The sequence below is a fragment of the Lipotes vexillifer genome, unplaced genomic scaffold, assembly GCF_000442215.2.
Source record: "Lipotes vexillifer unplaced genomic scaffold, Lipotes_vexillifer_v1.1 scaffold650, whole genome shotgun sequence".
NCBI classification, from domain to species: Eukaryota; Metazoa; Chordata; class Mammalia; order Artiodactyla; family Lipotidae; genus Lipotes; species Lipotes vexillifer.
Window position 1 is genome coordinate 58,504 of NW_006783775.1, and position 26,775 is coordinate 85,278.

The 26,775-nt window shown below is 45.1% G+C and overlaps 1 pseudogene and 4 gene segments (V, D, J or C); all 5 read left to right on the top strand.

Annotated features, from left to right (window-relative positions):
• The first annotated feature begins 211 nt into the window (after window positions 1–211).
• Window positions 212–683, top strand: LOC103072211 (Ig heavy chain V-III region VH26-like). The segment is given in 2 exon segments: window positions 212–257; window positions 362–683. Coding segments are annotated over 2 exon segments (365 nt in total).
• Window positions 684–6,769: 6,086 nt separating this feature from the next.
• On the top strand, window positions 6,770–7,303 carry LOC103075075 (putative V-set and immunoglobulin domain-containing-like protein IGHV4OR15-8). The segment is given in 2 exon segments: window positions 6,770–6,815; window positions 6,900–7,303. Coding segments are annotated over 2 exon segments (450 nt in total).
• Window positions 7,304–14,045: 6,742 nt separating this feature from the next.
• On the top strand, window positions 14,046–20,571 carry LOC103072486 (Ig heavy chain V-III region VH26-like). The segment is given in 4 exon segments: window positions 14,046–14,091; window positions 14,196–14,518; window positions 17,667–17,676; window positions 20,562–20,571. Coding segments are annotated over 2 exon segments (363 nt in total).
• Window positions 20,570–21,130, top strand: LOC103075361 (Ig heavy chain V region PJ14-like). The segment is given in 2 exon segments: window positions 20,570–20,642; window positions 20,727–21,130. Coding segments are annotated over 2 exon segments (450 nt in total).
• Window positions 21,131–23,118: 1,988 nt separating this feature from the next.
• On the top strand, window positions 23,119–23,570 carry LOC103075645 (putative V-set and immunoglobulin domain-containing-like protein IGHV4OR15-8; annotated as a pseudogene).
• Window positions 23,571–26,775: the final 3,205 nt, after the last annotated feature.

Here is a 26,775-nt window from a genome sequence, read left to right on the forward strand (position 1 = left end):
AAATCCAAGACTCTCACACCTGCTCGGAGACCCTGCCCTTTCTGAGGACATTCAATGACATAGCCTCTTATATACTAGAAGGTCATGCAAATAGGGTCCTTCCTCTGCTGATATAAAGCAGCCCCAGCCCTGACCCTGCAGCTCTGGGAGAGGAGCTCCAGCCCGGGATTCTCACGTGTTCCCATTCAGGGTTCTGGACAGAACACTCACCATGGACTTTGGGCTGAGCTGGGTTGTCCTTGTGGCTATTTTACAAGGTTATTTATGGAGAGCAAGAGACACTGATGATGTGAGTGGATATGAGTGAGGGAATCAGTGGATGTGTGACAGTCTCCTGACCAGGATGTCTCTGTGTTTGCAGGTGTCCAGGGAGAGGTGCAGCTGGTGGAGTCTGGGGGAGGCTTGGTGAAGCCTGGGGGGGGTCTCTGCGACTCTCTTGTGCAGCGTCTGGATTCACCTTCAGTAGCTATGGCATGAGCTGGGTCCGCCAGGCTCCAGGGAAGGGGCTGGAGTGGATCTCAGCTATTAGTGGTAATGGTGGTAGCACATACTATGCAGACTCTGTGAAGGGCCGATTCACCATCTCCAGAGACAACTCCAAGAACACGCTCTACCTGCAAATGAACAGCCTGAGATCTGAGGACATGGCCGTGTATTACTGTGTGAAAGATACACAGTGAGCCGGGAAGTCAGTGTGAGCCCAGACACAAAGCTCCTTGCCGGGAGTCAGGAGGGGGGATGCAGGGGGCACTCAGGACATACAACTGTGTGTTTCAGCCCCAGGAGCAGCTGCAGATGGTAGTTAAGGGCTGCTTTCCTCTAATGGTCTGGGGTTTCCTCTCCATATAGCAGTTTTCCCTGGGGAACCTCTCTGTACTCATCCATGGTTCTTTACTTACACATTCAGTCTCTCAATTACAAAGACTTTTTGAAATAAGGAAAAAAATGTCATATATGAAAGGTAGAGATTCAAAGTTAGATATTCAGGTTTTCCCTTGTCTAAATCTTGTGTAAACTGACCCGTTTCAAAACTATCCCAGCGGATGTATAAACAGTTACACATATACTTCCTTCCTCATTATGATATCTCAGCCCTGCCCTACTGTAGACCAGCAGTGCCTGCCAGGATTGTTCACTTGCCTGCTAACCCCTTGCATGAGAAGCATAAATGAGCTGTGCAGCCCCGGATCCTCAGTGGGTCACTTGGAATGATGCCTCTTAGAGGGGACATGGGTGGATGTGTTTCTACATGTGCTCCTTGCTGCCAGGCCCAAGAGAATCCCTATACACTTAGATAACACCTGCATCCTGTTCTACTGTGCAGTTTATTTTATGTGAAATAATCATCGTCAAAGCTATTACCAATAGACACATATGTAGTTGGCAGGGAAACTTTATACTCAGGTGGATAATAACATGAATTTTCAGAAGCTGCTTAACACAAATCTATGCTCCTTTCTTCACCACAGCATTTTACGTGAGCACTAAAATGCAGGAAAGTCCCACAGCTTCTCATTCCAGGAAGAGTCCTGCAGCCTCACTATGCAGGCCCACCTCTGTCCAGGAACCCCTGCAGGAGCGAACATAACCAGGGTGGAGAATCCCAGGCCTCGACAGGAGCTCTCACTGTGTGCTGATGGGTGCTCTCCAGCACATCACCTGCCAATTCCAGGCTGCGGTTTAGCTTCACATCTGTAGGATTCAAGTAAACCATTACCTACATCACATGCTTGGTGTGCATATGTAGAAACAAAATAATAAAAGAGGCCCTGAGTGTTGGGGTCCCAGGTAGGCCACCCCTAAATATGCCTCCGAGTGACTTAAGACAGAGCCCACTACAGGGACACTCTGAATTTCCTCTGTCACCCTGAAGTGAGAAATAAACCTCCCGTGTGAAAGGTGCTCTCCGTCATTTAGGCGTGGAAGTGAAATGGTCCTTCACCTCATGCTCTCCACCTGCCTTTTTTCAATAGAAAAAATTTAGCCAAAGAATAAGTTTCATCAGAGAAGTGAGCAAATGCCGAAAGAAAGGAAAACTCTCCAATAAAACTAAATACTAAGAGTTTGCTCATTAAGCATATAAAGGACCTTTAGTTCCTCCTCAAGGGCTATAGATAATATTCTTGTCCTTGCCCTGTGAGCTGTGTTGTAGACACTGAAAATCCCACCAGGAGGAAGACGTTAACTGCATGATGACCACACTGTAGCCATGACATAAGCTGCCGCAATTCCAAGAACTGGCCTCAAAGAAATGGGAAAAAAACCGACCCTGGAACTGAAGATTAGCTCTACTTGAAACAATCAACATGAGGCTGATCAGACCACCACATGGCCAACTGCAAGATGACTGTCACAGCTGACTCTGCCATTCCTGCCTGTAGCCCCTCCTTCCGACTGTAAAAGCACTTTCCCACAGATGCTCAGGGTGCGGTGAACTTTGGAGAGAAGTCAGTCCCCCACTCGCGAGTGCAGGCATCCAAAATAAAGCAAACTTTCCTTTCACCAACTTTGCCTCTTTACTGGCTTTTCAGCAACAATCAGCTGGACCCTGCTTTCCATTGCAGAGGGACACTCTTATCACCAGGGATGGGGATTTCAGGCCCAGAAGCTTCTATGAACAAACCTTGCTCTCTCTTTAATGCACTAGCCACCCCCAAACCCTGCTTAGGTTCTTCACTAATTGAGCACCAAGAGCACACATTTCCTCCTTCTACCAATTCCTCACAAATATTGCATCTTTGTCTAAAAATATAAAAGCTGCCTGCTTTGGTCACTCTGGGTCCTTTTCTATGGCACGTCCATGCCTATGGTTAAAATGGTTTTCTTTTCTCCTGTTAATCTGTCTTTGTTAGTCTTATTATCAGTCCAGCCTCAGGAACTCAAGAGGGGCAGAGGACGAGATTTCCCTCCTGACAAACCCAAGTTGTCTTGTCTTCAGCCTCACGCTGTACAACCTCTTAGGAACCTCAGTCCTCACGGCCACTGTCACTCTGCTGTCATCACCTTGCCAGGTGTGTTCTTCTGGCATCTCTTTTCTGCATTTCCATCTCACCCTTCGATATTTCTTCCTAATCAGTGTGACATTTCAGTGTCCATTGTCTGGATGTACACAGTTTATTAGTCATTCCTGATGAAAGGACATCTTGGTCTTTTCCAAATTCTGGCAAATATGAAAAAACTAAGTAAGCATAGTGTGCAGGGTTTTCTCTGGACTAAAGTCTTCTTGTCTTTCAGATACATACAAAGGAGCACTACTGCTGAAACGTAGATACGGGTATGCTTAGTTTTGCAGGAAGCCCCCAAAATGTGTCCCAAGGTGCATCCCGTTCTGCATCCCCACCACCTGTGAATGGACCCCCTGCTGCTGCACATCCTGCAGGTGTTTAAGGTTCTCAGAGTCCTGATCTCATCCACTCTTGCAAGTTTTCAGGGATATGTCCATGTTCTGATTGGCACTTCCCTGTGACATATGTTCTCCCACAGCCTTATTTGCAAACTCTTTGCCATTTTGGTCAGGTGTCTGTTAAGGATTTTAGCCCATTATTTAATACTTTTGTTTCTTTCTTATTGTTGAGTTTAAGACTTCTTGGTACATATTAGATAACAATGAGATATAGTAGATATGTCTTTTGCAAATATTTTCTTCCAATCTCTAGCTTGCCTCTGGGTAAATTTCAAATGTATTTCTTATGCTTCTCAATTATTAGTTGTTGTGTTTCTATTACAATGAAAAGTGAAGTTAAACTTTCACTTCCTAAGCCATGGGAACTTCATGTGGGAACATGTCACGGTACACACAACGCCTCTTTCAGATACTACAAGGATAGAATCGGTAAACAGAGGGCGGACTTCGTCAGAGATGCTCTTCTGGAAAAGTAGAAATGTACCAATGTACCCTCCTTCCTGTGTTGCTGGTGACAACGGTGCTGCGTGTCCACAGAGACACAGGTCCTTGATGAGAGAGTGAGATTCCTTCAGTTACAATGACCGTTTCCTAACGATAAATTTTACCCGTGATGGATCTGAGTTTATGAATGATTGTTACTTGAATGATTCAATGGATGTAGCAATGGTTGAAAACAAAATCAATACCTTGAATTATTATTATTCATTTTAATTTATGTGGCCCCAGAGAAGTGTTTGACAATTACAATTTCAGTAACACATTTCCATTACTTTGACTTATACCTCTTAAAATTTAGAAAACATGCTGTTTCATACTAAATGTTTCATCTACATCCCTCACGTTTGAAACTGGATTCCAAGTGGACCTAGAAGATGAAATGGGAGGACAGCGAATGTCTCTACAGTCAGTAACATCTAAGGCAACAAATCTAATATCACACGAGGACGCTGCTGATTTCCAAGTATAGTTCCTGCTCCTTCTTTTCTCAATGATTCCAAAAAACACAGTAAATGACCTAAACCATCTGTCCTCAATGTTCCTGAAGCCCACACCTCATTCTGAGCTTATACCCTCAAGATTTTATAAGGGAAAACACAGAGACCGTCAGAAGGACCTGTCCACGTGGCCCCCATGAACCCACCAGCATCAGCCCTCCTCCCTCCCATCACGATGGTCAGGCCCTCTTGCTGTGACCATCACTGGTAACCTGCAGAGCGAGATGACTTAAGTCTCCCCACTTCATTTCCCATCACCCACTGGGCGTCTCTAATGCATATTCCCTCAAGCATTATCATATGAGCCAGTCTCCAGACATAATTCCCTCCAATTTTTCCACAAAGGAAAAATAACTTTTTTTAGTTCTGCTGACCGAACACATTTTTCCTAGGGTTAAATAGGCCCTAACAACACACCGCCACCCACTGAAACATAAAGACACCTGTTACATATCCTTCTATGTTAACACGAATTTGGCTGGATCTCCTCTAACCCACCAGCTCAGAAGGGCAGGTCACATGCTGGGGCATCTGCACAAATGCAGGCCCTTCTTCCACCTGGGGAATAAAGGGCCCACCTGGTTCCAGGTTTTAGATGCCATCCCTTCCGCTCCCCTATCCCACAGCGCATCAGCTCCATTTTCAGGTCGTGACGACAGGGTCCAGACTTGTCCTGTGATTCTTGCCCATATCACTGTGGTTGGCTCTCCTATTATCGACATTCAAGCAGGCAGATGCTTTAGTATTTAATTTCCTCTGCAAATATTATTGGAAAAGCTAGAAGTATAGTACTCTGTTCATGAAAGAGTATGGAGTAAGTATCTTCTCACAGACAGCGGGCTCGACATCAGTCAGTGTACAGGTGAAATCACTGGGCTGAGGGAGAGCTGACCTGCCCCAGACACACAGGTGTGACCTCTCAGGGCAGGAGTGGAGCCAGCGCTACATGACAGGGTGTCAGTCAGACATGGGGCCTCACATTGGTCTTTCTGGTTCCCAGGAAAAGTAACGTCACTGATGACACTCATGTCAGCATCCAACACCTCTGGCAACCCCACGATAAATTTCACACATACCATTACCATTGTGATCCCAAATTTACACCCTTGCAGACTGAAATGCAGATGGTGAGGCCACATCCTCAGTGCCTACAGCGAGATGGGATGGAGCTGTGTTCAGTGCTCCAGCACCATTTACTTATATGACCTCAGGCACAGTCCCAGGACTCACTGACCCAGGGACTCGGGAAAGCTCTCAGGTGGACATTTCAAGGGAACCCGTTTCCTGAGGTGGGGTTTTCCTCTGAACATGACACCCTCACACTCTGTAAGCCATTCACTGTGAAGGTTTACTTCCAAGAATCATGCATGTTGTCTCACCGAGTTTGCTGGGAACTGTGTCACTGGCTGTGACAGAGTTACAAATGAACACTTATAGAGGGAGTGAGTCTGTACAATGTGTCCAGGTCTAGTGCCCAGCATGTTGGAGTCCTGAGGAGCTTCCAGGAGCTGTCTTTTCTTAGACCTTGCTAGCCCTGGGGATTCCTCAATATCCACCCGCAAGGAAGGAGCCCTGAAGCTCGTGGTGTTCCTGCAGACACTCAGTTTTGCACAGGAAACAGGCAGGTCAGTCTACAGTCCACATCAGCAGTTCTGGAAACCATGACCATCTCAGCAAGAATGACTACCTTGTCCACAAAATACACGGTGTGTTTAGTTGTTAAGAGTAAATCCACCTCCAGAGCAACTCTTGATAATATTTAAACTGTTTCAGGTGAAGAAATCTCCACCCAAGTTAAGGGAAACACGAAGTCTGTTGTGATTTATGGTAAACATTAAATTTTACCTCACTCTGTCTGAATTCAATGTGATTATTACATGTATGGTCTCTCTCAAATACTTGCGCATCCAGGAAATAAACATGAGGTAATGCAGAAAGGAAAAAACAAGAGTCTGTGTCTAACATCTTGGAGGACCCTGAATGTTTGATGGGTATTTATGTGAAATATATAAATCCATGGGATTTAAAATTATTCCCCAAATCTGCCATTAACCCTTGAGCACAGCTGATTTCCTGACTAGCCCTTCAGCATCATTTCATTCCTGGACACAGAGTCCCCCAGGCATAGGGAGGGGACCCCAGGTGGGGGCTGAGTTCTCTGAGGGAACAGTCAGCACACTCCTCAGGGGGAGCCCCAGAGACTGGGACCTCCCTTCACTACTTTCTGCTTTTTATAAAAAAGTCCCTCCCTTATGCAAATATCCCCTTAGACCACAAGGTACAAACAAAGTACCTGTTCACTTAAATTCGGGTTTCTCCTCAGGCTTGAAGAGAACTTCTGGGCTTCCTGAATCGCACCTGCAAGAAGATGAATCCACTGTGGTTCTTCGTCTTCCTGGTGTCAGCTCCCAGAGGTGAGTGTCTCAGGGATTCAGACGTGAGCACATGGGGAAGCTGCATCTGAGCCCATGAGTCACCGTGGTTCTCTCTGTCCACAGGTGTCCTGTCCCAGGTGCAGCTGCAGGAGTCTGGACCCAGCCTGGTGAAGCCCTCCCAGACACTCTCCCTCACCTGCACTTTCTCTGGATTCTCATTAAGCAGCTATGGTGTAGGCTGGGTCCGCCAGGCTCCAGGAAAGGGGCTGGAGTGGGTTGGGTCGATATATAGTGGTGGAAGCACATATTATAACCCAACTCTTAAGTCCCGGCTCAGCATCACCAGGGACACCTCCAAGAGCCAAGTCTACTTATCGCTGAGCAGCCTGACAACTCAGGACACAGCCGTGTATTACTGTGCCAGAGACACAGTGAGGGGAAGTCAGTGTGAGCCCAGACACAAACCTCCCTGCGCGGAGGTCCGTAACCACCAGGGGGCGCTCAGGACCCAACAAGTACAGGGCTAAGGCCTACAGCAGGTGCATATAGGTGCTTGGAGGGAATTCTTGTTAGAACTTGTGCTTTCCTCTTCCTGCCCTGGATCTCCACCAGAGACCCTGCTATGTATTCTAATGTTTCATTGTTGCGGATTATGAAGTGTCTAGAAAATTTTGTGTGCATGTACATATTTGCTTAATTTTCATTTTTATTATAGTTGTGTATATATATATTCATATGCACAGACACATATAATACTCAAGAATTAAGGTTGTTTTCCATTTCTTTATTTACCTTTTTCTCAAAGGAGCTCAGAACAACCCTGCGGCTCACCATAATATTCAATTAGAGCCTGAAGTCCGTGAAACTGGTAAATATCCTGAGAGTGCACATGGGATTTTTAAACAGTGTTAATTGTTGTTTTGCTTTTGTAGATGTGGAAGGAAGAGACACACCGTCCTGCTTTCAGGCAACCTGCACAAGCATTCTGAATTCTGCAGCAGGCATTGTTATAGACTCTAAGGCCAGCGCTCCAATACTGCACATGCAATTAACCTCGTTATTCACAGATTCCATATCTGCAAATTCACCTACTTCTAGCTTTTATGAGCACCCAAAAATAAATACTGTCATTTTCTGGTCATTCACGGACATTTACAAGGCAGCTGCTTGTTTGAATCACGCAACACACATGCGCGCGCGCGCGCACACACACACACACACACACACACACACACACACACACACACACACTCCCAGCTGAGGTCAGTCAAGGTGATGCTCTCTTTTCTTGTTTCAATTTCCGTCCTGTAATTGAGCACTTTCCGGGGTCAAATTAGTGCCATGCTTTTCACATCTCTTTGAATCTTGGAAATTGTTTAAAGCAGTGACAGACAGACATAGGGCTGAGAAACATTCTAGTGTCCCTACGCACAAATGGCTGTGAGTGGACTTAGGGAAAATGTACATGAGAGATCAGCTTCATTCAGGCATGAGTTTTATGGCCGTGGGTGGTGAAATGATACTCATGTTTTCAATATAAAGTTCATCCAAAGCCTGAAGACAAAACTCGCTGCTTCATATGGGATGCAGCCTTGGAACCTTGGCTTAATTCCAAATAGAGCCTGGCAAGTTGGGGCTTATGGCCAAGAATAGGGTGGGGTGGAGTGGACTGGAAATTATTAAGAGAAGAAATACAAGCTAAGGGGATTCTGGTTACATAGACTCAAAAGGACTCTTGCTAAAGGGAGACCAGGGTGATCAGACACTGTGTGGGTGATAGGAGGTTTGATGGCTTTGATCAAATACTGCGGGTGATCAGAGTTCAAGGGTAGGGGATTCTCATTATTCTCACTTAGCAGACCTCTTGACAAAACCTGGCCATGCAAATATAAACACAGAAGCCCACAGGTCAAGACGAGTTGAGAAGAGAATTACAAGGAGCCTGTTGGCTAAGGGTTGGTCAGGGGTCTTTGTCACACTTCAGAGGAGGAATAATGAACAGACAAGTAAACCAGGGATGCACACACACACACAGAGAAAAGACCACCTGAGGACTCAGTGAGAAGAGGTCCACCTGCAAGCAAAGGAGAAAGGCCTGAGAAGGACCCAAACCTGCTGACACCGTGACCTTAGACTTCTTGCCTCCAGGCCTCAGAGGAAACCATTGCTGTTCTTTAATCCAGCCTGTCTGTTATTCTGTAATGGCCACACTAGCCAACTAGTACACCTATAACATAGACGCAGGTAGACATATATGGAAATGTAAGTATCGTACTGGAAAAGAAACATCACCCATTCTTCAGAGGTGACATGAAGCTGTGTCCACCCTGCATCTCAGCCAGCACCCTCCTCCACAGCCCTAGAGAAGGACCAGCCGTGACCATCTTTATATGGAAACATGCTTCCCACCTGCACATCACACCCAGGCTCAAGGGGAAAACACAGCACCTGTGTGACTCAGAGTCAGGGTTCTCATCTTCACTGACATAACTCTCTGAAAGTCAAAGCATTAATCAAAATGAATATGACAATCTTCTGGTCATCCGTCCTCTTGCTGCCATCCCTCAGCTGTGAGCATCTCCTGGGTCTGAGGAAGGTGGAGTTATGGGGTGACATCTGTGAAGTGGGTGTCTCCTTGTTTCTCCTTCCCCAGGTGTCCTGTCCCACGTGCTGGTGCAGGAATCGGACCCAGGACTATTGAAGAACCTCTCCCTTACCCGCTCAGTCTATGGATTCTCCACCACAAACAGTGCTGACTGCTGGGACTGGATCCCTCAGCCCCCAGAGAAAGGGCTGGGGTGACTGGGGTGCTTTGGTTCTGGAAATACCACAGCATACGAGATGTCTCTCCAAAAATGACTCTCCACCTCCAGAGACAGCTCACAAATTCAGTTTTTCCTGCAGCTCAGCTCCGTGAGGACCTAGGACACAGCCCTGTGTTACTGTCCGAGGAGGTTCAGTTAAAAGTCCCGGTGAGTCCAGACACGACCCTCCCTGCAGGGGCTGCTCCAACCACCAGAGGGCGCTCAGGAAACAAGAGGACCCATTTCAGGGCAGGTGCAGAGGATGTCATGGAGGGATTTTCTCTTTAAGCTGTGGTTTCTCCACTGGATCATTGCCGCCCCTGGAAGCCTCACCCACAATGATTCCAGGGAACTTTCTTGTCTCTAAACTTGAGACTTTTTCATGTAGTCAGGCTAGTCTGTCTTTCCCCATCTATCTTTGGAAGAGCCGCACAGAAATATTTCCCCATGAGACCTTTATTTGAAGATTAGGTCACTACTTTCTGTTAATAGTTGTCAACTTTTTAATCGTTTAATGACATAAATAATCTTTACTGTTGAACTGTAAATCTGCTTTCCACCATCAGATGGATTTCCTATTCCTCGCGTCCTGACAATCTCTCCAGTCCTGTCTCATGCAATGCCTTTCACTTGAAAAGTATGAGTCCTGTTGATATTCAGAAATTGATGTCCATGTAGCACTGCAGTCATTCTCTCCTCAGAGGACATTTTGAAATGTCGGGACACAGGTTGGGCTGTAACATGTGGGCTTTGTTGCCTGCACCTTGTTATCTAGTGTGGAGATTGATAATAGATATTTAGATAAAATAGAGAGATAAATAAAAGAGAACAGAAACAGGTATATCATCATCGTATGGAAAATAACCATAAAAACTGACTACATGACCCATTTTTAGGGAGTAGTAAAGGCTCGAAGGAGTAAAGATGATACAAGCACCTGTATGAAGTGATTTGAATAAACATAAATATTCAAACAAATTTTGTAAATATTTTTCTAGCTCACTCCTCAATCCCATGGTGAGTGTCTGGTTTGCTCTCTAAGAAATCGAGAAATATATTCCAATTGGCGGCCATTGGCTTTCCCTCCAGCAAGCGGATGAGGGGCCTTTTGCTCTACACGATCCCCTATATTTGAATTTCTTAGTATTTTGTGCTTTATCCATGAGTGTGAACTGCCTTACTTTCTGGTGCTACAAGAATCTTCAGAATAATCATGTATATTCTCTTCTCTGGCCCTAGAATTAGCCATGCCGCAGCTGAGTTGCGGATCCTTTTCTGGAGAATAGTAATAGGAATCACAAGATTGGGTATTAGGATATGAGTGCTGGTGTCCTGTCTACTGGGAGCATTAGCTCTAGACCCTATGAGCTAAAAGACCTTGGAAATATATCTGTGTACACTACCCCACGAATACACACACACGTCTGCCACTATCTCTGTATCTCACCTTCTGACCTGTGTTAGGTAAATGTGAGATCCTTCTTACATCTCTGATCCTAGTGCAACATCACTTGGGTAAATCCAGCCTTTCCTCCTTGCTTGTCTGTTACTTTCCATCCAACAGTGAGAAGCCTGGCTCCACTGATGCCATCCAGCTACTAATTGTTCAATTCCACATTCACAGTAGTAACTGAATGCTTAGCCTGATTCCTGATGGAAATTCATTATCCACCAGGCTCTAGTGCTTACGTGCAGTGGCTTAGAACTTAGCCTTCAGACTCCACTCATTTCCAAAGTCACATAGGTCAAAACCTATTTTCCCACTGTCTTCAGACATGTGAATTCATAAATTCACTATAATATTAGGTATCATCTATACAGTGTGCATCGTTCTATCCTTCAGTCTCTGAACTTCTAAATGAAATTTATATTTAAAAAGGTTCTCCTATTACTTTGTATATTTTGAAAGCTTCATAGTGCAATGTTTCCACCACTGCAATTTCATGGACAAGAATTTCACTGTCCTTAAATATTGCCCAGTTTTCACATATCTAACTTCTCCCCAATTCCTGCTAAATGCTCATCTGCTTGCTTTATATATAGACTTGCCTTTTCCCAAAGGTGAAATAGGTGAAATTGAGTGTTTTCAGACCAAATTTTTAAATAGCAATATGCATTTAGGATTCCCTCATGTCCTTTCATGGTATAATCGTTTAATATTTACATTGCTGAATACAATTCCACAGCATGGATACATCACTCATTGTTTATCTGCTAATTTATGGAAGAACGTATTAGTGGCTTCCATTTTTTCTCAGTTGTAAATGAAGAGACCACAGTAATTCACGGGCAGTCGATGATGGATATATAAGTTTCAAGTCAGTTATGGAAATATTACGAGCATGACGTCTGGGGTCTTACATTAAGCTCTGTCTATGTGTGTAAGTGACTGCGCGGAGGAAGGGCTCTGATGCAGAGACCACTCAGCTGACCCAGGCATCGTGCTGAAAGAAAGTCAGAGCCCAAGCAATGTCTGCACAGGTTGGCCCAAGGCCCAGCCCTCACACCAGGCTGAGCCTCCAGCCTACAGTCAGGGTCACCCTCACTTACACATGAGTGTGCATCGCAGGAGCAGGTCCTGTAGCTGAACTTGAGCCTCTCACAGTGACCCTGCATGGGGCAGGGTGGGCTTCTCTTCCAGGCCCTCCCTAAGCAGAGATGGTGACCAAAATAAAGAGCTGCTGTCAGTGGAAACTCTCAAGGGATGTGGCAGGGTTTTGTGTGACAGTCAGCACCTGGAACATTATTACTCATTTCCGAGGGCAATCCTATTTCACCATTTCATATGTGGTAAATATATGGCACAGTGGGACTGGATGAGGGGACAAAGGTCACACTGTGAGCGGAGATGCTATGAAACAGTGCAGATCCAAGTCCAGGGCCAAGGCCCTCCTCCCCAGGACGCAGGAGGACCTAAGAGCTCAGGCAGGAATCCTGTGCTGTCCCAGGTAGAAAGACACACCTGTGTGGATAGAGAGGTAACACCACCTGACTCACACTTTAGCAGGACCACGCTGACACTGCCGAGGTAGCTAGGAAACGTTGGGACACGATTACACCCCAACCACACTCCACCTCAAGGCATCCATTTCTAGTTTAACCTTGTAGTAGATTTTATTCCATTCAGCAGCTTATGTCAGGACTAACAATCTTATTCTTTGTTATTCTGTGAGCATTTCTCTCTCTCCAAAATTTGAATTTGTTGCTGTCTTCGTTCTATAATAATCTGATATATTGGTGAGAATTTGATAATGTGCAACTTGCCGCATTTTGAGGCTGTTTTAAGAACAGTAAATAAGAAGCATTTTCTCAGCTTCTCATCTCTCTGCATCTCCAAGACAAGTATCAGCTTTATTGTAACACGCAGAAACTGGAGAGAGTTCCAATATCACACATCAGCTTAATAAATAAGCCAACCATGCTATGATCATTCTTTAAATGCAACCTGCTATTAAAACCAGGATTCTTGATACACACAAAAATATGATAGTATTCACAACTATTTTTGGTGAGTAAAATAAGCCATAACAATAAGAATACATAAAATATGTTCCCACTTTTATAAATTCTAGAAAATGAACAGTAACCTGCAGTAACACGGAAGATCAACGGTGATGTGGGGAGAGGACGGAAGATAAGAAGGGACAGGAAGGAGGAAACCCAGAAACTACTGAAAATAATGAGAGGAAGTGATTTGTTCTCTCCTGATAATGCTGATGCCTCCGTCAGCATTTATCAGAGTGTTCATTCTGAGTGTCTGCGCTTTATTGTATGTCAAGAACCTCGTTAAAGTAATTACAAATAAAGAAATGCATGACTTGGGAGGGAAGGAGTGAAGGGAAGATACTGAAACATAAGAGACTCCTGAAAATACTTCTCATCAGCCCTGACCCCCTCCATACATTTTAGGCAAACACGAGAAGAGAGCAAAGTCATCATGACCTCATTACAGGAGGGGGATCTGCCAACCTCACCCAGCAACTCCATCTCTGTCCTGTAGTAGGTTCCAGGGAGCAGCCTGGCGCAGAGCTCAGGTGCAGATGCTGGGTCTCACGGTCACCCCATGTTTCTCCTTGGACACAATACACACACTCCATTCCTCTGGGTGCAGTTTACACCTCTAATATGAGGGTAACAATGACAGCTACATCACGGGACGTGTGTGCATATGTAAAATGACATATGGGTCCTAAGTGTTTACTCTGGAACAATCACACAAAGAAAGCTATATTTCCCAGATGCTATCAACACCACAAAATCCAAGACTCTCACACCTGCTCTGAGACCCTGCCCTTTCTGAGGACATTCAATGACATAGCCTCTTATATACTAGAAGGTCATGCAAATAGGGTCCTTCCTCTGCTGATATAAAGCAGCTCCAGCCCTGACCCTGCAGCTCTGGGAGAGGAGCTCCAGCCCCAGATTCCCACGTGCTCCATTCGGGGTTCAGGACAGATCACTCACCATGGACTTTGGGCTGAGCTGGGTTGTCCTTGTGGCTATTTTACAAGGTAATGTATGGAGAGCAAGAGACACTGATGATGTGAGTGGATCTGAGTGAGGGAATCAGTGGATGTGTGACAGTCTCCTGACCAGGATGTCTCTGTGTTTGCAGGTGTCCAGTGTGAGGTGCAGCTGGTGGAGTCTGGGGGAGGCTTGGTGAAGCCAGGGGGGTCTCTGCGACTCTCTTGTGCAGCGTCTGGATTCACCTTCAGTAGCTATGCCATGAGCTGGGTCCGCCAGGCTCCAGGGAAGGGGCTGGAGTGGATCTCAGCTATTAGTAGCAGTGGTGGTAGCACATACTATGCAGACTCTGTGAAGGGCCGATTCACCATCTCCAGAGACAACTCCAAGAACACGCTGTACCTGCAAATGAACAGCCTGAGATCTGAGGACACGGCCGTGTATTACTGTGCGAAAGATACACAGTGAGGGGAAGTCAGTGTGAGCCCAGACACAAACCTCCTTGCAGGGAGACAGGAGGAGGGATGCAGGGGGCACTCAGGACATACAAGTGTGTGTTTCAGCCCCAGCAGCAGGTGCAGATGGTAGTTAAGGGCTGCTTTCCTCTAAGGGTCTGTGGTTTCCTCTCCATATAGCAGTTTTCCCTGGGGAACATCTCTGTACTCATCCATGGTTCTTTACTTACACATTCAGTCTCTCAATTACAAAGACTTTTTGAAATAGGGGAAAAAATGTCATATATGAAAGGCAGAGACTCAAAGTTAGATATTCAGGTTTTCCCTTGTGTAAATCTTGTCTAAACTGACCCGTTTCAAAACTCTCCCAGCAGATGTATAAACAGTTAAACATATACTTCCTTCCTCATTATGATATCTCAGCCCTGCCCTACTGTAGACCAGCTGTGCCTGCCAGGATGCTGGCTGTTCACTTGCCTGCTAACCTCTTGCATGAGAAGCATAAATGCGCTGAGCAGCCCCGGATCCTCAGTGGGTCTCTGGGAAAGATGCCAGTGAGAGGGGACGTGGGTGGGGGTGTTTCTACATGTGCTCCTTGCTTCCAGGCCCAGTAGAATCCCTATATGCTTAAATAAGTCCTGCATCCTTTTCTACTGTGCAGTTTATTTTATGTCAAATATTCATTGTCAAAGCTATTACCAATAGACAAATATGTAGTTGGCAGGGAAACTTTATAGTCAGGTGGATAATAACATGAATTTTCTGAAGCTGCTGAAAACAAATCTATTCTCCTTTCTTCACCACAGCGTCTTAGGTGAGCACTAAAATGCAGGAAAATCACTCAGGTTCTCACTCCACGAAGAGTCCTGCAGACCTACAGGCAGGCCCATCTCTGTCCAGGAACCTTTGCAGGGGAGGCCAGGTCCAGGGTGGAGAAGCCGAGGCCTGGATACGAGCTCTCACTGTGTGCTGATGGGTGCTCTCCAGCGCATCACGTGCCAATTCCAGGCTGCACTTTAGCTTCACATCTGTAGGATTCAAGTAAACCGTTACCTACATCACATGCTTGGTGTGCATATGTAGAAAGAAAATAATAAAGGAGGCCCTGAGTGTTGGCGCCCAGGGTAGGCCACCCGAAAATATGCCTCAAAGTGACGGAAGACAGAGCCAGTGACCTTCCTCCCTGTCACCCTGAAGCAAGAAATAATCCTCCCATGTGAAAGGTGCTCTCCCTGTACCTGGAGGTGGAAGTGAAACGGTCCTTTACCCCATGCCCTATGCCTGCCATTTCTCTGTGCCAAAATTTTACCCCAATAGTAAGTTTAATCAGAGAAGTGAGAAAACCTAGAAAGGAACGACAAGTGTCCAACAAAACTAGACAATAATAGTTTAGTCACTAAGCAAGTCAAGGACCTTTAGTTCCTCTCAAGGGCAATAGATAATATTCTTGTCCATGGCCCGTGAACCGTCTTATAGACACAGAAACTCCCACCAGGAGGAAGACGTTAACTGCATGATGACCAGACTGTAGCCATGACATAAGCGGCCACAATTCCAAGAACTGGCCTCAACGAAATGGGAACAAACCGACCCTGGAACTGAAGATTAACTCTACTTAAAACAATCAAGATGAGGCTGATCAGACCACCACATGGCCAATTGCAAGACGACTGTCACAGTTGACTCTGCCGTTTCTGCCCGTAGCCCCTCCTTCCGCCAGTAAAACTGTTTTCCCACAGATTTTCAGTGCAGGGTGACCTTTGGGGAGAAGTCTGTCCCCCACCCCCGGGTGCAGGCAGCGAAAATAAAGCAAACTTTCCTTTCTACCAACTTTGCCTCTTTATTGGCTTTCCAGCACCGAGCAGCCGGACCCTGCTTTCCATTGCAGAGGGGCACTCTTATCACCAGGGATGGGGAATTCAGGCCCGGAAGCTTCTAAGAACAAACCTTGCTCTTTCTTTAATGCACTAGCCACCCCCAAACCCTGCTTAGGTCCTTCACTAATTGAGCACCAAGAGCGCACATTTCCTCCTCCTACCAATTCCTCACAAATATTGCATCTTTGTCTAAAAATATAAAAGCTGCCTGCTTTGGTCACTTCTGGGTCGATTTCTATGGCACGTCCATGCCTATGGTTAAAATGGTTTCCTTTTCTCCTGTTAATCTGTCTTTGTTAGTTTTATTATCAGTCCAGCCTCAGGAACTCAAGAGGGGCAGAGGACGAGATTTCCCTCCTGACAAACCCAAGTTGTCTTGTCTTCAGCCTCACGCTGTACAACCTCTTAGGAATCTCAGTCCTCTCGGCCACTGTCATTCTGCTGACATCACCTTGCCAGGTGTGTTCTTCTGGAATCTCTTTTCTGCATTTGCATCTCACCATTCGATATTTCTTCCTAATCGGTGTGGCATTTCAGTGTCCATTGTCTGGATGTACACAGTTTATTAGTCATTCCTGATGAAAGGACATCTTGGTTTTTCCCAAATTTTGGCAAATATGAATAAACTAAGTAAGCATCGTGTGCAGGGTTTTCTCTGGACTAAAGTCTTCTTGTCTTTCAGATACATACAAAGGAGCACTACTGCTGAAACATAGATACGGGTATGTTTAGTTTTGCAGGAAGCCCCCAAAATGTGTCCCAAGGTGCATCCCGTTCTGCATCCCACCACCTGTGAATGGACCTCCTGCTGCTGCACATCCTGCAGGTGTTTAAGGTTCTCAGAGTCCTGATCTGATCCACTCTTGTAAGTTTTCAGGGATATGTCCTTGTTCTGGTTGGCACTTCCCTGTGACATATGTTCTCCCACAGCCTTATTTGCAAACTCTTTGTCTATTTGGTCAGGTGTCTGTTAAGGATGTTAGCCCATTTTTTAATCCTTCTGTTTCTTTCTTATGGTTGAGTTTAAGGCTTCTTGGTACATATTAGATAACAATCAGATATAGTAGATATGTCTTCTGCAAATATTTTCTTCCAATCTCTAGCTTGCCTCTGGGTAAATTTCAAATGTATTTTTTATACTTCTCAATTATTAGTTGTTGTGTTTCTATTACAATGAAAAGTGAAGTTAAACTTTCACTTCCTAAGCCATGGGAACTTTATGTGGGAGCATGTCATAGTACACTCAAAGGCCTCTTTCAGATACTAGAAGGATGGAATCGGTAAACAGAGGGGGGACTTCGTCAGAGATGCTCTTCTGGAAAAGTAGAAATGTACCGATGTACCCTCCTTCCTGTGTTGCTGGTGACAACTGTGCTGTGTGTCCACAGAGATATAGATCCTTGATGAGAGAGTGAGATTCCATCAGTTACGGTGACCATTTCCTAACGATAAATTTTACCCGTGATGGATCTGAGTTTATGAATGATGGTAACTTGAAACATTCAATGGATTTAGCAATGGTTGAAAACAAAATCAATTCCTTGAAATATTATTATTCATTTTATTTTATGTTGCTCCAGAGAAGAGTTTGACAATTACAATCTCAGTAACACATTTCCATTACTTTGACTTATACCTCTTAAATTTTAGAAAACTTGTTGTTTCATAACAAATGTCTCATTACATCCCTCACATTTGAAACTGGATTCCAAGTGGACCTAGAAGATGAAATGGGAGGACAGCGAATGTCTCTACAGTCAGTAACATCTAAGGCAACAAATCTAACATCACACGAGGACGCTGCTGATTTCCAAGAATAGCTCCTGCTCCTTCTTTGCTCAGTGATTCCAACAAACAAACTAAATGACCTAAACCATGTGGCCTCAATGTCCCTGAAACCCACACCTCATTCTGAGCTTATACCCTCAAGATTTTATAAGGGAAAACACAGAGACCGTCAGAAGGACCTGTCCACGTGGCCCCCATGAACCCACCACCATCAGCCCTTCTCCCTCCCATCACGATGGTCAGGCCCTCTTGCTGTGACCATCACTGGTAACCTGCAGAGCGAGATGACTTAAGTCTCCCCACTTCATTTCCCATCACCCACTGGGCGTCTCTAATGCATATTCCCTCAAGCATTATCATATGAGCCAGTCTCCAGACATAATTCCCTCCAATTTTTCCACAAAGGAAAAATAACTTTTTTTAGTTCTGCTGACCGAACACATTTTTCCTAGGGTTAAATAGGCCCTAACAACACACCGCCACCCACTGAAACATAAAGACACCTGTTACATATCCTTCTATGTTAACACGAATTTGGCTGGATCTCCTCTAACCCACCAGCTCAGAAGGGCAGGTCACATGCTGGGGCATCTGCACAAATGCAGGCCCTTCTTCCACCTGGGGAATAAAGGGCCCACCTGGTTCCAGGTTTTAGATGCCATCCCTTCCGCTCCCCTATCCCACAGCGCATCAGCTCCATTTTCAGGTCGTGACGACAGGGTCCAGACTTGTCCTGTGATTCTTGCCCATATCACTGTGGTTGGCTCTCCTATTATCGACATTCAAGCAGGCAGGTGCTTTAGTATTTAATTTCCTCTGCAAATATTATTGGAAAAGCTAGAAGTATAGTACTCTGTTCATGAAAGAGTATGGAGTAAGTATCTTCTCACAGACAGCGGGCTCGACATCAGTCAGTGTACAGGTGAAATCACTGGGCTGAGGGAGAGCTGACCTGCCCCAGACACACAGGTGTGACCTCTCAGGGCAGGAGTGGAGCCAGCGCTACATGACAGGGTGTCAGTCAGACATGGGGCCTCACATTGGTCTTTCTGGTTCCCAGGAAAAGTAACATCACTGATGACACTCAAGTCAGCATTCAACAACCTTGGCCAACCCACTATAAATTTCACACATACCATTACCATCGTGATCCCCAATTTACACCTTGCAGACTGAAATGCAGATGGTGAAGGCACATCCTCACTTCCCACAGCAAGAGGCGATGGAGCTGTGTTCTGCTCTCCAGCACCATTTACTTAAATGACCTCAGGCACAGTCCCAGGACTCACTGACCCAGGGACTCAGGAGAGCATCTCTCCGGTGGTCTTTTCTATGGAAATTGCTTCCTGAGGTGAGGACTTTCCTCTGACCATGACACCCTCATACTCTGCAAGCCATTCACTGTGAAGGTTTACTTCCAAGAATCATGCATGTTCTCTCACCCAGTGCAGTGGGAACTGTGTTCCCTGAGCTCCAATTTCACTGGCTGTGACAGAATTAGAAATGAACACTTCTAGAGGGAGTGAGTCTGTGCACTGTGACCAGGTCACCTGCCCAGCATGTTGGAGTCCTGAGGAACTTCTAGGAGATGTCTGTTCTTAGACCATGATAGCCCTGGGGATTCCTCAACGTCCACCCGCAAGAAAGGAGCCCTGAAACTCGCGATGTTCCTGCAGACACTCAGTTGTGCACAGGACACAGGCAGGTCAGGCTACTGGCCATGTCAGCAGGGCTGGGATCCATGACCATCTCAGCAAGAATGACTACCTTGTCCACAAAATACATGGTGTGTTTAGTTGTTAAGAATAAATCCACCTCCAGAGCCACTCTTGATAAAATTTAAAATGCTCACCCAAGTTAAGGGAAACACAAGGTCCGTTGTGAATTATGATAAATATTAAATTTTACCTAACTTTGTCTGAATTCAATGTGATTTACACATGTATGGTTTCTCTCAAACGCTTGCGCATCCAGCTAATAAACAGGAGATCATGCAGAAAAGAAAAAAAAAGGAGTCTGTGTCTGACATCTTAGAGGACCCGGAATGTGTGATGGGTGTTTATGTGAAATATATACATCCATGGGATTTAAATTTATTCCCCAAATCTGCCGTTAATCCTTGAGCACAGCTGATTTCCTGACTCGCCCTTCAGCATCATTTCATTCCTGGACACAGAGTCCCCCAGGCATAGGGAGGGGTCCCCAGGTGGAGGCTGAGTTCTCTGTGGGCACAGTCAGCACCCTCCTCAGGTGGAGCCCTAGAGACTGGGACCTCCCTTCACTACTTTCTGCTTTTTATAAAAAAGTCCCTCCCTTATGCAAATATCCCCTTAGACCACAAGGTGAAAGCAAAGTACCTGTTCACTTAAATTTGGGTTTCTCCTCAGGCTTGAAGAGAACTTCTGGGCTTCCTGAATCGCATCTGCAGGAAGATGAATCCACTGTGGTTCTTCGTCTTCCTGGTGTCAGCTCCCAGAGGTGAGTGTCTCAGGGATTCAGACGTGAGCACATGGGGAAGCTGCATCTGAGCCCATGAGTCACCGTGGTTCTCTCTGTCCACAGGTGTCCTGTCCCAGGTGCAGCTGCAGGAGTCGGGACCCAGCCTGGTGAAGCCCTCCCAGACCCTCTCCCTCACCTGCACTGTCTCTGGATTCTCATTAACCAGCTATGCTGTAGGCTGGGTCCGCCAGGCTCCAGGAAAGGGGCTGGAGTCGGTTGGGTGGATATATAGTGGTGGAAGCGCATATTATAACCCAACTCTTAAGTCCCGGCTCAGCATCACCAGGGACACCTCCAAGAGCCAAGTCTACTTATCGCTGAGCAGCCTGACAACTGAAGACACAGCCGTGTATTACTGTGCCGGAGACACAGTGAGGGGAAGTCAGTGTGAGCCCAGACACAAACCTCCCTGCACGGAGACCCGTAACCACCAGGGGGCGCACAGGACCCAACAAGTACAGGGCTGAGGCCTGCAGCAGGTGCATATAGGTGCTTGGAGGGAATTCTTGTTAGAACCTGTGCTTTCCTCTTCCTGCCCTGGATCTCCACCAGAGACCCTGCTCTGTATTCTAATGTTTCATTGTTGCGGATTATGAAATGTCTAGAAAATTCTGTGTGCATGTACATATTTGTTTAATTTTTATTTTTATTATATTTGTGTATTTATATATATTCATATGCAGAGACACATATAATACTCAAAAATTAAGGGTGTTTTCCATTTCTCGATTTACCTTTTTCTCAAAGGAGCTCAGAACAACCCTGCGGCTCACCATAATGTTCAATTTGAGCCTGAAGTCCGTGAAACTGGTAAATATCCTGAGAGTGCACATGGGATTTTTAAACAGTATTAATTGTTGTTTGGCTTTTGTAGATGTGGAAGGAAGAGACACACCGTCCTGCTTTCAGGCAACCTGCACAAGCATTCTGAATTCTGCAGCAGGCATTGTTATAGACTCTAAGGCCGAGCGCTCCAATACTGCACATGCAATTATCCTCGTTATTCACAGATTCCATATCTCCAAATTCACCTACTTCTAGCTTATATGAGCACCCCAAAATAAATACTGTCATTTTCTGGTCATTCACAGACATTTACAAGGCAGCTGCTTGTTTGAATCATGCAACACACATGCGCGCGCGCACACACACACACACACACACACACACACACACACACACACACTCTCCCAGCTGAGGTCAGTCAAGGTGATGCTCTCTTTTCTTGTTTCAATTTCCGTCCTGTAATTGAGCACTTTCTGGGGTCAAATTAGTGCCATGCTTTTCACATCTCTGTGATTCTTGGCAATTGTTTAAAGTAGTGACAGACATAGGGCTGAGAAACATTCTAGTGTCCCTACGTACAAATGGCTGTGAGTGGACCTAGGGAAAATGTACATGACAGATCAGCTTCATTCAGGCATGAGTTATATGGCCGTGGGTGGTGAAATGATACTCATGTTTCCAATATAAACCTCATCCAAAGCCTGAAGACAAAACTCGCTGCTGCATATGGGATGCAGCCTTGGAAATTTGCCTTAATTCCAAATACAGCCTGGCGAGTGGGGGCTTATGGCCAAGAAGACCGTGGGGTGGAGTGGACTGGAAATTATTAAGACAAGAAATACAAGCTAAGGGGATTCTGGTTACATAGACTCAAAAGGACTCTTGCTAAAGGGAGACCAGGGTGATCAGAAACTGTGTGGGTGATAGGAGGTTTGATGGCTTTGATCAAATACTGCGGGTGATCAGAGTTCAAGGGTAGGGGATTCTCATTATTCTCACTTAGCAGGGCTCTTGACAAAACCTGGCCATGCAAATATAAATACAGACGCCCACAGGTCAAGACTAGTTGAGAAGAGAATTACAAGGAGCCTGTTGCCTAAGGGGTGGTCAGGGGTCTTTGTCACACTTCAGAGGAGGAATAATGAACAGACAAGTACACCAGGGATGCACACAGACACAGAGAAAAGACCACCTGAGGACTCAGTGAGAAGAGGTCCACCTGCAAGCAAAGGAGAAAGGCCTGAGAAGGACCCAAACCTGCTGACACCGTGACCTTAGACTTCTTGCCTCCAGGCCTGAGAGGAATCCATTGCTGTTGTTTAAGCTGCACAAACTGTTTTTCTGTAACGGCCACGCTAGCCAACTAATACACCTATAATATAGACGCAGATAGACATATATGGAAATGTAAGTATCGTACTGGAAAAGAAACATCACCCATTCTTCAGAGGTGACATGAAGCTGTGTCCACCCTGCATCTCAGCCAGCACCCTCCTCCACAGCCCTAGAGAAGGACCAGCCGTGACCATCTTTATATGGAAACATGCTTCCCGCCTGCACATCACACCCAGGCTCAAGGGGAAAACACAGCACCTGTGCTACTCAGAGTCAGGGTTTTCACCTTCACTGACATAACTCTCTGAAAGTCAAAGCATTAATCAAAATGAACATGAAAATCTTCTGGTCATTCCTCCTCTTGCTGCCATCCCTCAGCTGTGAGCATCTCCTGGGTCTGAGGAAGGTGGAGTTATGGGGTGACATCTGTGAAGTGGGTGTCTCCTTGTTTGTCCTTCCCCAGGTGTCCTGTCCCACGTGCTGGGGCAGGAATCGGACCCAGGACTATTGGAGAACCTCTCCCTTACCCGCTCAGTCTATGGATTCTCCATCACAAACAGTGCTGACTGCTGGGACTGGATCCCTCAGCCCCCAGGGAAAGGGCTGGGGTGACTGGGGTGCTTTGGGTCTCGGAATAGCACAGCACACTGGCTGTCTCTCCAGAAATGACTCTCCACCTCCAGAGACACCTCACAAATTCAGTTTTCCCTGCAGCTCAGCTCCGTGATGACCTAGGACACAGCCCTGTGTTACTGTCCCAGGAGGTTCAGTGAGAAGTCAGGGTGAGTCCAGACATGACCGTCCCTGCAGGGGCCGCTCAAACCACCAGGGGGCGCGCAGGGTCATCAGGAAACAAGAGGACCTATTTCAGGGCAGATGCAGAAGATGTCATGGAGGGATTTTTTATTAAAGCTGTGGCTTCTCCCCTTGATCATTGCCGCCCCTGCAGGCTTCAACCGTAATAATTCCAGGGAGAGACTTCCCTGGTGGCCCAGTGGGTGGTTAGATTCTGAGCTCCCAATGCAGGGGGCCCAGGTTCAATCTCTGGTTGGGAAGATAAATCCGCATGTATGTCACAACTAAGAGTACACATGCCGCAACTAAGAAACAATGATTCCAGGGAAATTTCTTGTCCCTAAACTTGAGACTTTTTTCATGGAGTCAGGCTTTTCTGTCTTTCCCCATCTATCTTTGGACGAGCCGCACAGAAATATTTCTTCATGAGACCTTTATTTGAAGATTAGGTCATTACTTTCTGTTATTAGTTGTCAAGTTTTTAATCATTTAATGACATAAAAAATTTTTACTGTTGAACTTTAAATCTGCTTTCCACCATCAGACGGATTTCCTAATCCTCTCGTCCTGACAATCTCTCCAGCCCTGCCTCATGCAATGCCTTTCACTTGAATACTATGAGTCGTGTTGATATTCAGAAATTGATGTCCATATAGCACTGCAGTCATTTTCTGCTCAGAGGACCTTTGAAAATGTCGGGACACAGGCTGGGCTGTAACATGTAGGCTGTGTTTCCTGTACCTTGTTATCTAGTGTGGAGATTGATAATAGATTATTAGATAAAATAGAGAGATAGATAAAAGGGAACAGAAACAGGTATATCCTAACCATATGGAAAATAACCATAAAAACTGACTACATAACCTTTTTTAGGTAGTGATAAAGGCTCGAAGGTGTAAAGATGATACAAGCATCCGTATGAAGTTATTTGAATAAACATAAATATTCAAACAAATTTTGTAAATACTTTTCTAGCTCACTCCTCAATCCCATGGTGAGTGTCTGGTTTTCTCTCTAAGAAATCGACAAATATATTCCAACTGGCGGCCATTGGCTTTCCTTCCAGCAAGCAGATGAGGGGCCTTTTGCTCTACACCATCCCCTATATTTGAATTTCTTAGTATTTTCTGCTTTGACTGTTGTAATAAGTGAGTATCAATATCCCATCATCGTGTTCTTTTATGTTTCCTTAATGAAGAATCTTGTGAAAACCTTTTATCTCTTCTTTGCGGAAGCATCTTCAGATCACGGGCAAAGTGTTCATTATTTTCATTTTTTGTTGCTGTTGTTGAGCTGTGCTGTGACTGTATATTCATGATACAAATCCTTTATAAATATGATACTAGAAAGCACATTCTCCACGTCTGTGCCTAATTCCCTTCTCAGTGAAGTTATCGTTACTGTTGCTGTTCTAGTTTTCAGGAGAGAAATTTTAATGGATACAGAAAAATTACAAATTTATTTTATGAATGATGTTTGGGATATTATACCTAAAGATTCATCATGAAACTCAAGGACACACATAATTTCTGCCATGGCCATACTCCAGGCCACTTTCAGGGATGGAGGGTTAAGTCCACCTTCTTGAAGGGAGGATGACCATGATGAGGTTCCTGAAGTTATTCCTTAAGGGAGATTGCTCCTACCTTCCCCATTAGATATATTTATTCAATCTCTTTCTATAAGTATGAATCAAGGTATTTGATTCATACCTTGTGTGAAGATTATATACTAAGGCATTTTCTTTCCTTCTGTAATTGTTACCACTTGTCAACCATGGGAAGCTCTTTCAGATTGTCTCCTGTATCCTCTTTACGGGCCCCCATCCATTTGTTTGAACACTTCCTTACTTTCTGGTGCTACAAGAATCTTCAGAATAATCATGTGTATGCTCTTCTCTGGCCCTAGAATTAGCCAAGCCGCAGCTGAGTTGCGGATCCTTTTCTGGAGAATAGTAATAGGAATCAGAAGATTGGGTATTAGGATACTAATGCTGGTGTCCTGTCTACTGGGAGCATTAGCTCTAGACCCTATACGCTAAAAAACCTTGGAAATATATCTGTGTACACTACCCCATGTATACACACACACGTCTGCAACTATCTCTGTATCTCACCTTCTGACATGTGTTAAGGTAAAAGTGAGATCATTCTTACATCTCTGATCCTAGTGCAACATCACATGGTTAAATCCAGCCTTTCCACCTTGCTTGTCTGTTACTTTCCATCCAACAGTGAGAAGCCTGGCTCCACCGATGCCATACAGCTACTAATTGTTCAATCCCACATTCACAGTAGTAACTGAATGCTTAGCCTGATTCCTGATGGAAATACCATTATCCACCAGGCTCTAGTGCTTACATGCAGTGGCTAACAACTTACCCATCAGACTCCACTCATTTCCAAAGTCACTTAGGTCAAAACCTATTTTCCCACCATCTTCAGACATGTGAATTCATAAATTCACTATAATATTAGGTATCAACTCTACAGTGTGCATCATTCCATCCTTGAGTCTCTGACTCATAAATGAAATTTACATTTATATTCAATAAGGTTCACTCTTTCTGCTATTACTTTATATATTTTGACAAGTCCATAGTGCAATGTTTCCACCCCTGCAATTTCATAGACAAGAATTTCACTGTCCTTAAATATTGCCCATGTTTCACATATCAAACTTCTCCCCAATTCCTGCTAAATGCTCATCCACTTGCTTTAGATATAGACTGAAATTTTCCCAAATGTGAAATAGGTGAAATTGAACGTTTTCAGACTGAATTTTTAAATAGCAATATGCATTTAGGATTCTCTCAGGTCCTTTCATGGTATAATAGTTAAATATTTAAATTGCTGAATAAAATTCCACAGCATGAATACCTCACGCATTGTTTATGTACTAATTTATGGAAGAACGTATTTGTTGCTTCCATTTTTTTCTCAACTGTAAATGAAGAGACCACAATAATTCACGGGCAGTCGATGATGGAGATATAAGTTTCAAGCCAGTTATGTTAATATTACGAGCATGACGTCTGGGGTCTTACATTAAGGTCTGTCTACGTGTGTAAGTGACTGCAAGGAGGAAGGGCTCTGATGCAGAGACCACTCAGCTGTCCCAGGCATCGTGCTGAAAGGAAGTCAGAGCCCAAGCAATGTCCACACAAGGTGGACCCAAGGCCCAGTCCTCAGACCCG